This window comes from Homalodisca vitripennis, chromosome 8 (assembly GCF_021130785.1).
Source record: "Homalodisca vitripennis isolate AUS2020 chromosome 8, UT_GWSS_2.1, whole genome shotgun sequence".
Taxonomy (NCBI): Eukaryota; Metazoa; Arthropoda; class Insecta; order Hemiptera; family Cicadellidae; genus Homalodisca; species Homalodisca vitripennis.
The window spans coordinates 16,761,871-16,778,547 of NC_060214.1; the positions used below are offsets into that span (position 1 = coordinate 16,761,871).

The window sequence follows — 16,677 nt, forward strand, 5'->3', positions numbered from 1 at the left end:
CTGACCATACCCTTAGGGTTGAACTGCATACTTAGTTTTCTCCTGTTTTCTAGGTGAGGAGGTCGGAGTGGCCAACTGACCATACCCTTAGGGTTGAACTGCATACTTAGTTTCCTCCTGTTTTCTAGGTGAGGAGGTCGGAGTGGCCAACTGACCATACCCTTAGAGTTGAACTGCATACTTAGTTTCCTCCTGTTTTCCAGGTGAGGAGGTCGGAGTGGCCAACTGACCATACCCTTAGGGTTGAACTGCATACTTAGTTTCCTCCTGTTTTCCAGGTGAGGAGGTCGGAGTGGCCAACTGACCATACCCTTAGAGTTGAACTGCATACTTAGTTTCCTCCTGTTTTCCAGGTCAGGAGGTCGGAGTGGCCAACTGACCATACCCTTAGGGTTGAAGTGCATACTTAGTTTCCTCCTGTCTCCAGGTGAGGAGGTAGGAGTGGCCAACTGACCATACCCTTAGGGTTGAACTGCACTACTTAGTTTCCTCCTGTTTTCCAGGTCAGGAGGTCGGAGTGGCCAACTGACCATACCCTTAGGGTTGAAGTGCATACTTAGTTTCCTCCTGTTTTCCAGGTGAGGAGGTCGGAGTGGCCAACTGACCATACCCTTAGGGTTGAAGTGCATACTTAGTTTCCTCCCGTTTTCCAGGTCAGGAGGTCGGAGTGGCCAACTGACCATACCCTTAGGGTTGAAGTGCACTACTTAGTTTCCCCCTGTTGTCCAGGTGAGGAGGTAGGAGTAGTCAATTGACCATACCCTTAGGGTTTGAAGTGCACTACTTAGTTTCATCCAGTTCCAGGTGAGGAAGTCGGAGTAGACAACCTACCATACCCTTAGGGTTGAAGTGCACTACTTAGTTTCCTCCTGTTGTCCAGGTGAGGAAGTCGGAGTAGTCAACCTACCATACCCTTAGGGTTGAAGTGCACTACTTAGTTTCCTCCTATTGTCTCCTTAGGGTTGAAGTACACTACTTAGTTTCCTCCTATGGTCTCCTTAGGGTTGAAGTGCACTACTTAGTTTCCTCCTATTGTCTCCTTAAGGTTGAAGTGCACTACTTAGTTTCCTCCTATTGTCTCCTTAGGGTTGAAGTGCACTACTTAGTTTCCTCCTATTGTCTCCTTAGGGTTGAAGTGCATACTTACAGTAGTTCCCTCCTGTTCCAGGTGAGGAGGTCGGAGTGGCCGGCTGGCCATGCCCCCAGGGCCCCTGCTGCTCCTAGTCCTCCTGCTCGCTGCCACGGCCACCTCTCAGACCAAGAAGAACCTCACCATTGGTTACCTCACGGCAATCAAGGGAGATCTCCGGGATCGACAGGGTCTCATCGCCTCCGGTGCAATAAAAATGGCTGTGGACCAGGTACGTTCAAACTGTATTCAAGTGCATTAGTTCATATTTCATTTTTGAAGCTTCGTGCATTATAATCCTCTTGGTTATAGTAAGAATAGTCTGTTTAAATATTCTAATACATAGTTGTTATATTTTTAAACATTAGCAAGATTCCAGAAATTTTGATCATAGGTTTTGAGAAATCTTAAACTGGCTTTCATGCTCCAGTTCCTTTTCATATGCCTTTTGTTGTTTTGGAGGAGAAGATTCACTTTAAATGTGAAATTAAGTCGAAGTTCTGTGGATTAGTTGCTTATGTATTATGTACTTTTAATAGCATTGTGTTGGATACAGTGCTCGAGAAAATCTTTTTGAGTGGGGCTTTGAAAAGTGCTGTTATCGTTGTGATATCACTTGAAATTGTTGTGGCTACTACATATTTCTTGGTTATGCTTGGGACCTGTCATATATGATGTACACCCATCATATTAGGCCTTACTAGAGGATGGATTTCCTCACATAGCCTCTGTCTAATTTTGTATTAAATTTTTATTCTTGGTAGGCTATTGAACAGAAATTGTTTCAAAAGCTCTTGCAGTTACCTTTCCACGGAATATCTTTTTCTTCTCTACACTTCACAATGATTATCTTCTAAGTTTGGTAATTCACACAGTATCTAAAAATTGCTAAATCAATTAAAAATTCTTTCTGTAAAAAGCAAAATATGTCAAACTGTACCTTTTGAACTAAGAACTAAGTGTGGAAGTTACCGCAGCAGTAAAATCCAGTTTAGTGTGTGATTGACAAACCACTGTCTCTAAACAAATCTGCCCAGTCACCCTGGTGTTGAACTGATGACCAAAAGGAAGGGGTGAGTTCCTTGACTGACTAACCAAGTTTTGGCATCACTTGATAGGTTTTGATCCCTGTCAATACTTCTGGAAATAACTAAATTCCTGGTGTGACACAAACTGCTTAAAATGTATTCCACTTGATTTAAATTCTACAAGTTATAAGAATTTTCTTGACTTGATTTTGAGTGAATTTTGCTTATTTAAATCCTCTAATAGTCTAATATCATATGGTCTTATGTTTTGGGACTACTCCTGTGAACATGTTTTGAAGTTTTCTATTGTAGAAGGGGTAGTCTGGAAATTGACTGTCACAGGGTTTAAAGAACCTTGAAGGAAAAGTTTTCCATTTTGTAACAATTTCACTACTTCTTTGTAATTTTATCTTCCGAAGTGTGATTGTTGTGAAATATAATTTTGACAGATTTACAGCAAGAATCATGAGTATTCGTATTAAACAAAAAACTCTTCCTAACTGTTAATGTACCATACGCAATTCACAAAGCCATCTTTTTTATAAAATCACCTTATTAGCTTCATTACCATCTATTACAACAATTTCTTTGTCAGAATAAGAAATTAACCAATATTGATTATTGATTATTATTGCTTAACAAGTTTAGAAAAGAATTTAGAATGTCAGATTGTCTTCATAGCATCGTGTATTTGACACCCACATTAAACTGTACTCATAACATACGGCTAGGAGTTTTCAAAATTTTTTAAATAAATAAATTATTACTCCTTTTTAACTTAACAACACGATTTTTAAATGACAAAAAATTTGCCTTTTTTGGATGTAGTGGCAATGTTTCAACTCTTTATAGTATATATGTATGTTATATTTTATTTTATTTTAGACTAGATTATAGTTATATTGACAATGCAACTGTTTTTTTGTGAATCTGTCATTGTGCAATAAATATGACTTATGACTTGTGTGAAAACACAACTAAAATAATGTTATAAAGAATTTTTGTTATTACGTTATATACCAAAGTCAAATTTAGTCGAAATTCCATTATTTAATATTAACATTTTCCAAAAAATATTATTTTAAATTTTGTGATTCTTGAACCTTTTTTAGAAAAGAAGTTGCCATTTATCTTACAGAGATATAAAATTTACAATACTATTGTTAAAAATATATCACAAATACATTTATAACACTCAAGAGTTGTAATGAGTAATACTATAACAAATTTTGAGTTAATTTATATGCAATAAAATAAAAATGTTTTTGTTTTAACTTTACGCAACATTCATCTTTCAACAATATACTGTATTTAGTAAGGTACTTGAACCAGACAAAATGATTGTCTAGTGTTGAATTATTGATGTGCAATCAGATGTAGTACTGATAGTACTGAAGCTGATAGTTTGATAATGTGTTGTAAAACATGTATTCAGTTGTGGTTATCTTTATTTTGACTCATCAAAGTTCTCTAGAGATAAAGTGATAATAAAACTTAAGAGACAACTTTTGCTCATTGGTACAAGTCTGAGAGGGAAAGTTGTCAAACATTGCAGGGATTATACATTGCAGGGGTGTAATATGTAATAACTGTAATGCCATAAATGTATTTATTAGAGTTCCCATGAACAAGCAAGGATAGAGTTAAAGCTAAAAGCATCTGATTGTAGCAACTTATCGAGCAGAGGTCGACATATCGCTTGACCTTGACCTTTATCTGTTAATGGCACCGAATAATTTGCTCTTATATCATAGATGTGTGCATGCATTATGAAACAAAGAACAATACATTTTGTCAGGTGCAGAATAAGAATCCAAGCTATTCCTTCTAATCCTTATCGTTAAAATTGGTAGCTATTTGTTTTATTTATCACTTTTTCCTCAGAGCTGTATATAAGGTAAAACGAAGATTTTAGTGATGAGATTAGCTCCAGTTCATCTACCTTTAAGTGCAGTATCTGGAATCTGACACTGTCATGGCGTAGACTCTTGGAATCCGGGCTAGACTCCTGGAATCTGGAGTGACTTATAACAAAAAGTCTTACTGTTATAGAAATATTGTTTGCTTGTTGTGTTTTGTAAACGGTTTACAAAGTTTTGTATGGGAAAAAGAAATACCAGTTGAAGATAATGGAGTCCTTTCTTTTGTACCAAGCGCTGGGTTAGTTTTTGCCATTGTGCAGAATTTTGAGACATATTTATTTCAGCAACTTTTCTCATCTCCATATCTTGTAGCAAAATTTGCTGGATTGGACTCCAAACTATCATCAAATGTCATCAATCTAGAAATACAAGTGGATTAGTTATTTCAACACTTCCTGTCGATTTGGAAAGTTGGCAGACAAAAATCGACATTACAGTTTATTTTCAAATAGAAAACCACTTGTACACTTGATTTTGTAATATATTTCAACCGTTGTAAGCTGTTTTCAACATCCCTCAAGCTCAACTTTCCTGCTGTAGCCAGTGACTGGCAGAGAGTGGGTTTGTGGGAAGGCTAACCTGATTGTAATCTGAGTTGATAACAGTGGTGGTAAAAGTGCAGAAATAACACAGTATCCAGTTGTCTTGATAAGGATAAATAACCTTCTCTGCCTTACCATGATTACAGTTTTACTCTTTCTTTCAGGCCAGTCTCAATTTGCATAAAAGATTCTCAGATCTCCTGATTTTTCCCGCAGCAAAGGAAGACAACGATTCAGTTTTGGGAATCGCAATATGCGGCTGTATGATTTTTTAAACTTTTATGGGATGAATTATAATTACATTGATTGAGTTGATTCCCACCATGTAAACACACAAAGTAATCTAAATTACATTCAAGGAATGTATCCCTACATGGGCATCAGTCTCACTTAAAAATCTTAAATGATAAGAAGAGACCGAGTTAAAATTTTTAACAAAATTCTCAATGATAAATTAATTGATACCTAGAAAAGAAAATGTATGAGACTAGAGTTTGGAATACCTGTATCCATTTAGCCAGTAGAGAAGTAAAATATCGGAAGTTAGAAAAGAATATAATTGTAGAAGATGAAAGTTGATCAATTTAAAAAGAAATGTAAATAATTTTCTGTTTTTTTGGTTGCTTACTTATGTTAAAAATTCTGTACTCAAAAAGAATATGCTATAGAATTGTATAAAATAAATAAATATACTTAAATGAATTATTAGACAAAATGACAGAATTTATTCTTTTAAGCAATGAAATTAGGACAGTTGAGTAGTTATGAATTAATGTGTTATTATTTTTAACCTAAAATTGAAAATTGTAGTGTTGCAACCATTTGGAACTTGTGTGCAGGTGAACTCTGACGATAACCTGCTGCCGAATGTGACACTGGTGCTGCAGTGGCATGACACGCGTGGTGACACGGTACTCAGCACCAAAGTTCTCACGGACCTGATGTGCGAGGGCGTCTACGCAATCTTCGGACCAGAGGGCAGTTGCTACGTGGAGGCGATCGTTGCCCAGTCCAGGAACATCCCGATGATCAGCTATGTGAGTCGTGTAGCAATCCTTACCGTTTCCTTTGCAGGACTTGTGGGTATCGTACCCACTGACACTGCCTGCCCTTGAGTGAACGAATGGGTAGCTTTGAGGCTGAGGCACGTCACCCATTGTAGCAACCCTACGTGAGTCCTTGACAGAAAGCCCCAAGTTGGTTTCTTCCATGAGTTCAAGAATCATGGTTCCCAGTCTTGGTTTAACATCCTGAAAACATTGAGATTCCAGTAGTGTCCTCCGCACTGAGGATATGCTCAGCAGTTGTAGCGTCCTGGCTGCAAAGACGATATAAGGATTCATCGCTATAGAGCCCTCTCTTTGTCAAATTTCTCTGGAAGTGACCATGTCCAGTAAGGAAAGTTATCTCTGGCCAAGCTACACAAGCACCTGGCAAGTGTGCCTCTTAACAAGTTTTCTTGACTGCCTTATGTTCTCTGGCATGTTCTCTTACTTCATCATTCGTTCATAATTATTCTCTGGATCTCCCTCTATTCAACATCCTGTAGACTGAATTTTGAGTTTGGCTACATTTCACCTTCCTTTTATTGCACAATGAAAGGAAGATGGACTGTAGCTAAACTCAAAATTCAATTGAATCTGTTATCTACCTACATAGCTACGTTATCCCGTAGATGTTTCTGTTCTGTGTAGCTTTCTTACTGTACCTTCCATCTTAAGGTCAGAAATATCCTCACACCTGATATATGTTTCTATACAACTCCCTAATTGGAATCTGGTAATATTAAAAGTAATTATTAAATATTTATAACAAAAACAGAGTATTAATTTGATGAACAGTTATATTGCTTCCTTAATTAGTTATTATTGATACTAATGTTGATTTCCAAGAAGTATTAGTCAAAAATATATTTAGGCAATTCTTTCCAATCTGACAACCTAGAATGTGTAATGTCTTTTTACTTAAAAAAATATAATAGAGTACATTACTGGTTTGGGTCTATGGTATTACCCCAAAAAATATTACAACGTAAGAGTACACACCACCTGCAACGAAGGTTTCACGCGAAATTTAAAATCTAAATAGCTCATTTCATTCTCTAGATGTCGTCCTACATACAGATAAACAGACAGCCGGTCATATAGAAAAGAAATTTTTACATCCTTTGGGAACGAAAGAGAAATCATGTGAGCTTTTTGAGTGACAGGCTTCAATGACACTCAGCATGATTCCATGGTCGGTCATGCGCCATCATAGAACTCATTCTTATCTATGTAGAAATGAAGTTTCATGCAAAATTCAAAGTGTAATGATGAAATCCTTCTTGACTTATATTGCTACATAATATATTCACATTTTTGTTCAGAAAGTTAGGGTTTATGGCAGAGTTTAAATCAAAGTTCCGGTAAGCTAGCGACGGTACTATAACATAAGGGTGCATTGAAATCAAATATCGTCATCAACTTTTAACACTAAATCCAGTCTATTGTATGTTCTTTATGCTCTATTAATTAAAGTGTCACCTGTTAAAATCTCATACGATTGTACACAGGTTGCTTACAGATTTATTTATTTAGATAATTTCTCATTTCCACCATGGTTACGCATAACACCAATGTAAAAATATTCGCTAGTGCTCAGCCAAAACCCATGAAGTGACATATGCCAATATTGAGTTCAGTGTTCCTCAAGATTCAAGATGTCTTTATTTGTCATTAAGAAACGTAATAAGTTACAATAGACTTTGTCAATCTATTGGACAGTAATAAGGAAAAAAAAATAATTTTAGAACTAGAGACTACTTTTAAAATTAACAGGAATGTTACAAAAGACAAATTAAAAATAACTACTAACTTGTATAAATAGATAGTGGTCATACTCATAGGAAATTATTTACTACGTAATAATGAAAGCTTTGTATGGTAAACCAAAAATAGAAAACACAAGTTGAACAGGAAACATAAAGAACATACACAATTAAAAACTAATAAAAAATGTAACAATATAAATGTTTAAAATACGTAAATCAGGTGGTTAAAACTTAAAATCTCAAAACTATAAATCAAAAGTTAAAACTTCAAACTTGATAAGATAAAATTAAAACATAAGGAACCAATATCACAGGCCTCTATCTAATATCCTTGTAGAAATGAAGCTTCATTAAAAAAAATTCAACTGTATATGTCAGTTCGTTTTCAAGATGTTGTGAAGACAGACAGACAGAAATGAAATTTTTCTAGCCTCAAGAGCCAAAAAGAATGTCTCTAGCTCATATTTTGCTATAAATAAACAATAATTTATCACAGCAATTGCTCATTGTAGGAGACAAGATCAAAGCTCCTGAACTGGGATAAATCACATACAATTAACATATACGACACAGAGCTGTCAAAAGTTAGCGTATATTAACATCACCCTGTCACTGGATCGGCCAAGTTCCTCCCACGTGTCTTAGAACCGAGAAGTAATCTGTTTTCTTTACACCATTCGGAAATTGATTCTATTTTGCCGGGCAGTTTAGTACAGGAGATCTCAAGTGGTTGAAGACGTGTGTAAACCCACTTGTAGCTCGTAATGATGTTGAGAGTGAGTCGACAAGTATTGAAAGTGATCGGAAAGATGCAAGCGCCAGGACAAATGGAGAGTTGGGAGGGGGCCAAGTGTTTGGGCCAATTTCCACTGACCCTCCTCAGGCCTCGACTGTCTTCATCAGCTGATCTGCTTTGTTGTCCCACGGATATCTGATGGATATCCGATCGGTTCAAAATTCGGATTTATACAGTTAGATACAATTCAACAGTCAATTGGTGTATATTTTCTTAAAACAAAAATTTCAATATTTTTGTAAATTTCTTCCCTGGTTAAGTTTTTTGAGATATATAAATTTATTAAAAGCCTGCTATTGTAAAATGACCTTGAGTTTTCCTCATAAGAACAATGTTAAATGTAGTATAGTAGTTTACGCCCTTATTTTTATTAGTCTTAGAATTATATGAGATGTCTGATTTGAAAGATATACCACACATCCAAAAGCTTTTTAGTTTTTTTGGATATTTTTAACAATTATTCAGAAAATATTGTAAACTTGGTGTAATTCATCGTTTAAATATTCCAAAAGTACACTTTACAGAAAAAACTAAAACTCATTTGGACCACCACATTATTAACAATATGTGGACTTTTAAATGTTTTTTATGTAGTGACATTTTATATACGATGTAAGTGTGCACCAATGTCCAGCTGTGGAAGTCAGTAACACAACTATTTTGTAAGTGATTGAATATTTAGATAAGTTAACGCTTTTTTGCATTTTTCTTACCAGTTTTGGAAGCTTAATAAAAAAATTAGAATTATATCAGTGGGCTGTTTCTCAACCAACGTCTATCTGTATAATTACCTAAAATATATTTAATAAAAACAAGCTATAGTCGGATATCAGGAAATGCTGATACAATTTCAATATGTTCAGTCCATATTTACTTTTTAAGAAGAAAATTACCAATGCATTCAGATTCACGATCCTGTTTGTCACAGACATTGTAAAGCTGAAATATTATTTCCGTTGGACTTAAATATCTCAGCAGAATTGATTGCCTTAATGCTGTCAGGTGAAACCGACCACAACAAATCATGTGAATGACACATTGCCCAGGAAAGACACATCGCCTGAAGTTGAGAAAGAGGCAGAGGAGGGAATTTCACAAACGGCAAGCAGACACTTTAAATGATAGCAGCTGTTCTGCAGTGAGGAATTCACAACATTGGCACACTGGCGAGCCGGTGCTGCTGTTCCTCACACCTTCAAGAGCAATCAACTCAAATCTTTAACAACATCTTTTGGCAAACCAATTTTCAGTGTCGAAAAAAGTAAAATCCTCGATTATGCAATTTTAGTGCTGAGATTGGCATATGGTTTGATTACATTTGCTCATCTATATCATCATGATGATCTCTTGTTTCTCCCACTTATCTATTATTAGTTTATCATCATGCAAAATGTGAAATTATTGCACCTGTGAAACATCTAGGTTTTTATATTTAGCTATGTATGATCAGTGCATACTTTATTAATTTTACTATTTATTCTGTTACTTTTGAAATTCCTTTTGAGAGTATAAGGAGATGGATTGGGAATTTTTGGAAAATTATAAAAAATATCATTTAGATTATATTCCAATTACAGCCTTTGTCGGCTGGATTGTCCTAGATCGTAGTGACCAATCTAGCAGATATACTAAATGGTAGGAAACTTACAGTTTTTTACACAAAACTGATCTAAATACTACTATTTATGTAGTGTACATCAAGCCAACAACAGTGTATATACGTACCACTTTTAGCTGCGACTGTATTGAGTTCATCATGTTCTGTATTGAGTCCATCGTGTTCTGTATTGAGTCAATCGTGTTCTGTATTGAGTCAATCGTGTTCTGTATTGAGTCCATCGTGTTCTCTATTGAGGCCATCGTGTTCTGTATTGAGTCAGTCGTGTTCTGTATTGAGTCAATCGTGTTCTGTATTGAGTCCATCGTGTTCCATATTGAGTCCATCGTGTTCCATATTGAGTCCATCATGTTCTGTATTGAGTCCATCGTGTTCTGTATTGAGTCCATCGTATTCAGTGCCAAGTTCTGGGCACTTGTATTGTATTTACTGAAAAGTTTAAAAAAGAAACTTTCCCTTCTGGTGGGAGTGATCCACTTTTTTTAGAGTATGATCCTAAGATGGTGCTCTATGGTACCTCCTCACCCGTTTATCTAAGATCCTTGGGGGAGGGGGTGGCAGTTCGCTTGGTTAAGTAAAATAGTAATGCTAATTTGCACATTTTTGTTTGTTATACTAGGTGTGTTTCAATTTGATGAATAGTGTTAGTGACATATTATAATGCAAAAATTGGATTTATGATAATCATTAATCTCATTTTGTATTGCTTTTAAGTGTTTGTCTTTTTCAATATTAAAATTGTTGTTGGATTATTGTTAGGCTACATAATCCTTTCAGTGCTAGTAGGCACTGTTACGTTGCGAGAAATGCTATAGGAATGCTTCTGGCTGATCCTACTTTGTTTCCAACTAATATTATTGTTTACTGTCTTATATGGTTGTCCAGGTCTGGGTTTACTTTCCCCCACCTGATGAAGAGGATAGATTTCAATCCTCGAAACTTTGTGTTGTACATTTTGTAACATGTAGAGATAGCAAATGTCCGAAATCCTGTTATCCTTTAAAACCCCTTCCATTACCAATAACAAACTTTAAACAAAGAAGGAGTAGTCAAGATATTTGAGTACAATCACCAGCTGATTTTAACTTTATATTACTCTGTGTAACCACCAAAAACCGTGATGCCGATTATTTTGGAAAGCTAATATTCAATGTTATTCATTGTTTGAAGTTTGTTATTGACAATGGAAGGTTTGAAACAATAACCAAATAGTGAAAGAATAATTGAAGCGTAGTGTTATACTTTCTGGTAAAATATAAAGATGGCAAACGTCCGAATTTCTACTAACCTTTTAATTTCAACATTATCAATACATTAACAATTATTCATTTATTATTAATTTTCAAGGTAATATAAAAAATTATTTAATAAACGTATCTAGTGTAAGAGTTTTAAATTGGTATAAAATTCCTGCCACAGAACTGGGTACTTTGTTGGCTGTAGATACAGAAACACTTACTTGTCGTAACGTTCTGTTTCCATTGACATGTTATTTACGAGTGTCTGCAGCTACCTACGCATCTGAATTGGTAATTGCCAACAGTTCTTTGTATTGGAAGTTACGTGGGCTTCTATTATTACACCCTTAGTACAGTCCAATTTGTAAGCCGTAGCCGATGGTCCCAGCTGACTCAAATGCATACACTGTGACTGCTTTATGTGACTCGAAAGAATGACTCGTGCGTGACTCACGTGTTTTGAAAAAATGTTAAATTAACTTGACATCCAAGAAGTCAAGTCTATGTAGGTCGATGTAAACAATTATGAAATTGTAATAATAATATTGTAAAAGAGAGTAAATCAAACTTAAGAAACATTTTACCTTAAAGTTAAATATGTTTGTGAAAACAGTATTATTTTGCTTAATATTTTTTTGTAAAATTGTACTAGACTTATTTTTTAATGCATTTTTATTAGTTATACATTTTTTTATTATGTCTCTGTAAATAAGAAAGGGAATGGTTGTCCCAAAAGCGAATTTGGATAAAGTTTCTTCGAATTTTGTTATAGTTTTAACACTTTTTAATGTATTTATTTATACTTTCAAATTCAAAATTCATTTATTTTCAGAAAAGCATGGATTACATTGCAGTATACATATAACTATATCTAACTCTCTGGTATTGCTAATCGAGGGAGAAAATCTGGTTTACAAAACATTTGTTGATTATATTAAACATACTTTACATGCATATTGTTTTACATAAATACATGTACATTATTGTTAATGACATTAATTCAGCAATAAATAATTCTTATTATAATGAACTAGTTCAAATGATTTATGGATATTAAACATATTCCTTCTTACAATAAAAAAAAGTAAATTCTTTTTGTTTGAAAATGAAGAAAAAATTGGAGTCGTAGATTAAACTTAAGGGTATAACTTTGTCTCTCAGATGCTTTACCTCTCTGTAAAGAGGTCATGTAACAATCATTTTTGAAAGAAAAAAATAATATCTTAGTTATCTAAACAAAATATGATCACTAAGGTGAACTAAACATGAAAATATAATTAAATTACAACAGTGTGTTAGATCATGTAAGATGCAACAAGGAAAGTAAACACAAAACAATTCATAAACAAAATATTGATGGTAAAAGTGAAGCAGTAACCCTAGAAACCTGGAATGGTAAATCTCTATATTAGCTAGTATGTATTATTGACAAGCAACCTGTTCACACAACATGTATAGTTGTATAACTGTGGATATTATGTTGCAATAAATTCCTTGATTCTTGATTCTTGAGCAAGGTATTTTTGACATCTTTGTAAGGCACATTTCAAAAAGTCATAAAAAAACACAGTTTTCATACTTATTCCATCTTTAGCATAATGTTTTGTCAGAATTCAATGTTTTTTCACTTTATATTATAATTTTTTTATAATAGTTTAGACACTCTTCTTATGAGTAGAACCAAACAAGTTTGTCATTGTACTCAAATTCAAAGCATTTTAAAAATAGTAAATAACTTTTTATGTAAAATTTATGTTGTTTTTATATAATAAATACAACATTTCAAAATTATTGGAAGTCTACCAAATTACCAAAGAATATGCATTTTTCATAATAATTTACATAGAATTATCATAATTCTTATTTATAAATTATAATTAATTTGAATAAAATGAGTTGGCTCACAGAAATCACAATGGTTTTATTGGATACATTTTGTAAGTGGTATGTTTTGTTTCATTTTCACTGCTAAATCAGAATTTGGACATATTTTAAGAAATATTACAATGAAAACAATATACTGTAGTTCTCTGTATCAAATTCACAATTTATTGACCAGTTAGAAAAAGTTAGCTGCATTTATAGGGGTTGAAAAAATGTATACATTTACATAGTTTTCCCTTAATGTTTGATCTCATCTTACATGTCAAATCATTGTCAATACATTGAAACTTACAAATTATACAAATATATATAAATAACAATCACTAAACTACAATATTGTTGAATGTAGAATTCATTCTAGTTTGTCATAACAAAATAAGTTAAGAGACATGTTATTGGTTTCCCTTTTACAATGGTAGAAACATGATAAACTATGTCTACAAAAAAATTTTGTTGACAATCATTTTGGGGCAGTGAGAAGTCCTAAAGTATCAGAAATGGCTGCCACTTTTGCACATTTCCCAATATTATTGAACATTGCTACCTTTCAATTATCTATTTTTCGTGTTCAAAAACGTTTTTTACAGTAGTACGTTATCAGGTGTTATCATGACATTGGCCAATGTTGTAGTAACGTAAATACGAATGTCAGCAATCATTCTCAGGGACGTTGCTGCTTTGTGCACGGAGCATGTCTTACGCACTTCTGTAGCGTGTACTTGATGTGAGTCTGAGACCACTGGCTGTTTAAAGAGAAAACAGAAAGGTCTTTACATTGTGTTTTGTTTGGACCGTATGCGCTGGGTGAGTGCCAACCCGGACTACAAGTGTTTCAACTTATGTGTGTTTGTGTCTTGTCTCTGTACCATGGAACGTTTTCTCTCACTCTCATTACTTGCGTTAGAAAATGTAACTTTAATCCAACCAAGTGGATCCGATCGGCAATGTTTTTTTTATTGCCTATTCCGTAATAGTGACTTAAAAAGCACAATAAATTTGCAGAATTTCTATTTTGTTGTGTCAGTGGTTTTAAAGTGGTTAAGGACATACCTGGAAACATTTTTATTCTTACTTGATATAATTTACCTAAAAGTCTTGAAGGGTTTTTTGACTCTGTACAATACCAAAAACCATAAACTCTTGTCCTCCAGATTTTTTTCAGTTTTGAATTTGAAAATATAAACTTTATTTTGAACACATTCTTGAAGCTCTTTTTATTGGAAATTATATATTAATTTAAACAAACTCCAATAATATAAGTTTTTATTTTTGTGAGGCCTTTCGTACTCAATGAGAACATCTTCGGAACCACATAACTGTTTCCTTTTTTTATTACTTTTATTTAGTTATGTGGGTCCGAAGATGTTCTCATTGAGTACGAAAGGCCTCACAAAAAAAAAATTATATTATTGGAGAGTTTGTTTAAATTAATATATTTATTGTGAATGTTCATGAAACCTAAAATTGTTAATTTGTTTGGTGGGTGGGTCAATACTAACTCCCCTACCATAATTTAAGGGCAAGCTGGAGAAACACAGTGTGTTTTTAATGTAAATCCTAGATTTGTGACAACTTATCGATCCTTTCCAAAGTGGTGGTATTGAAATTTGTCTCTCACCTCAATGGTGTTATTCTAATTGTCGGGTGAATTACTCAAATTTCTTTTGAAGGCTATAGAGGTTTATTTTAACTATCTAATAGTTGCTGGTCGTAGTGTAACTGTTTCTATCAATGTTTGACTGAAGCCTTCAGAGGCCAGTCTGGATATCTCGTAGTGTAACTGTTTCTAACAATGTTTGACTGAAGCCTTCAGAGGCCAGTTTGGATATCTCGTAGTGTAACTGTTTCTAACAATGTTTGACTGAAGCCTTCAGAGGCCAGTTTGGATATCTCGTAGTGTAACTGTTTCTAACAATGTTTGACTGAAGCCTTCAGAGGCCAGTTTGGATATCTCGTAATGTAACTGTTTCTAACAATGTTTGACTGAAGCCTTCAGAGGCCAGTTTGGATATCTCGTAGTGTAACTGTTTCTAACAATGTTTGACTGAAGCCTTCAGAGGCCAGTTTGGATATCTCGTAGTGTAACTGTTTCTAACAATGTTTGACTGAAGCCTTCAGAGGCCAGTTTGGATATCTCGTAATGTAACTGTTTCTAACAATGTTTGACTGAAGCCTTCAGAGGCCAGTTTGGATATCTCGTAGTGTAACTGTTTCTAACAATGTTTGACTGAAGCCTTCAGAGGCCAGTTTGGATATCTCGTAATGTAACTGTTTCTAACAATGTTTGACTGAAGCCTTCAGAGGCCAGTTTGGATATCTCGTAATGTAACTGTTTCTAACAATGTTTGACTGAAGCCTTCAGAGGCCAGTTTGGATATATCGTAATGTAACTGTTTCTAACAATGTTTGACTGAAGCCTTCAGAGGCCAGTTTGGATATCTGATTGAAATAAATATGAGGATTTCTACTTGTACTGTAGGGTAATAAAATTGTGTTTGTGGAATTGCAGAATTGAGTCAAATTTTATGTGGAATGCTGTCTTTAAATGTTGATTATTAAAACTGAAGTTTTAGGACTGTTACATAATTATTTAAATTAGATTTTAACTTGTTGAACTGTAACTTGGGAAAACTTAACACAAATTAAGCATTTTGTTTTGAGTACTGATAATCTGTATTATTCATTGGCTTTTATAATTGACAACAAAATGTTAAATTTGATATATTATATACTTTATAATGATTATACCGAGTGCAAATTATATTTAAGTATTCAATTAATATAGTGTACAAAAGTCTACTTTTTAGTATGTCTACTAAAACACAATATACAGTCATTACAAGTTTTGATATACTATCCTATTCTGTCAAAATCCATTAAGTCAAATAAGAACACAATCAATCTTAGATTAATTTTTATGATCAATTTAAAGATTTACTGAATGATTTGCATTGTTGTGTTGCAATATACAGAAATACAAACAGGGAGTAATGATTGTTGTCACTTTGCAAGGAATTTAGTTATTAATAAATACCATTATTTTTGTCGATTTGTTTTTTATTACCAATTAAATTCAGATCTCGTGTGTTGTGTGTGTGTGTGTGTGTGTGTGTGTGTGTGCGCACGCGCGCGCGTGCATTGTGGAATTTACATACAAGTTGGGCTTAACTTCAAAATTTGGGCACAAAGAAAAGAAGCTAAGTATGAAGTTTTTGAAAACAGGATATCAATTAATAATAATTTATTGTAATTTTGCAAAATGGTTATACCGTGGGAATGTAAATAAATAAATAAATATTGAATGTGTATATTACATTAGGTTAAAAAAATAGAAATACTGTTTTCATTCTGAAACTGTCTGTATTAAAAAAAAGATACAATACATTTATTTAGTACCAGAAATTTTTATTAGCACCCACTAGATAATTGTTTATAATTCCAAATCAAGTTGTATTCTTCATCTTGATGTGAACATTGAGTTTAGCTCCAGTTAACCTTTTTCTTAATTCAGCGTATGAGACAGGTGCACTGTTGATGTGATGACTATATTTTGTAGTCAAGGTGTCTCTGATGTCAAAACGATGTGAAGAGTTAATTTTCAGCGTCGTCATCGTTGACTTTCTTTTGGATCTCTTCAGTCGAGGAACATGACTCCTGATTCTAGAAGTCAAGTCTGTCACAGTGTCAGATTTCAGGTGCTGCACCAAG

The 16,677-nt window shown here is 34.0% G+C and overlaps 1 protein-coding gene across 1 annotated transcript in view; it reads left to right on the forward strand.

The window, feature by feature from the left end:
* The window catches only part of LOC124367362 (receptor-type guanylate cyclase Gyc76C-like), a 331,079-nt gene that overhangs the window by 210,190 nt on the left and 104,212 nt on the right, over positions 1 to 16,677 (forward strand). The window contains exons 3-4 of the mRNA XM_046824122.1: positions 1,169 to 1,361; positions 5,461 to 5,658. Coding sequence (XP_046680078.1) covers positions 1,197 to 1,361; positions 5,461 to 5,658 — 363 coding nt within the window. The 5' untranslated portion in view covers positions 1,169 to 1,196. The remainder of the gene's footprint in view (positions 1 to 1,168; positions 1,362 to 5,460; positions 5,659 to 16,677) is intronic.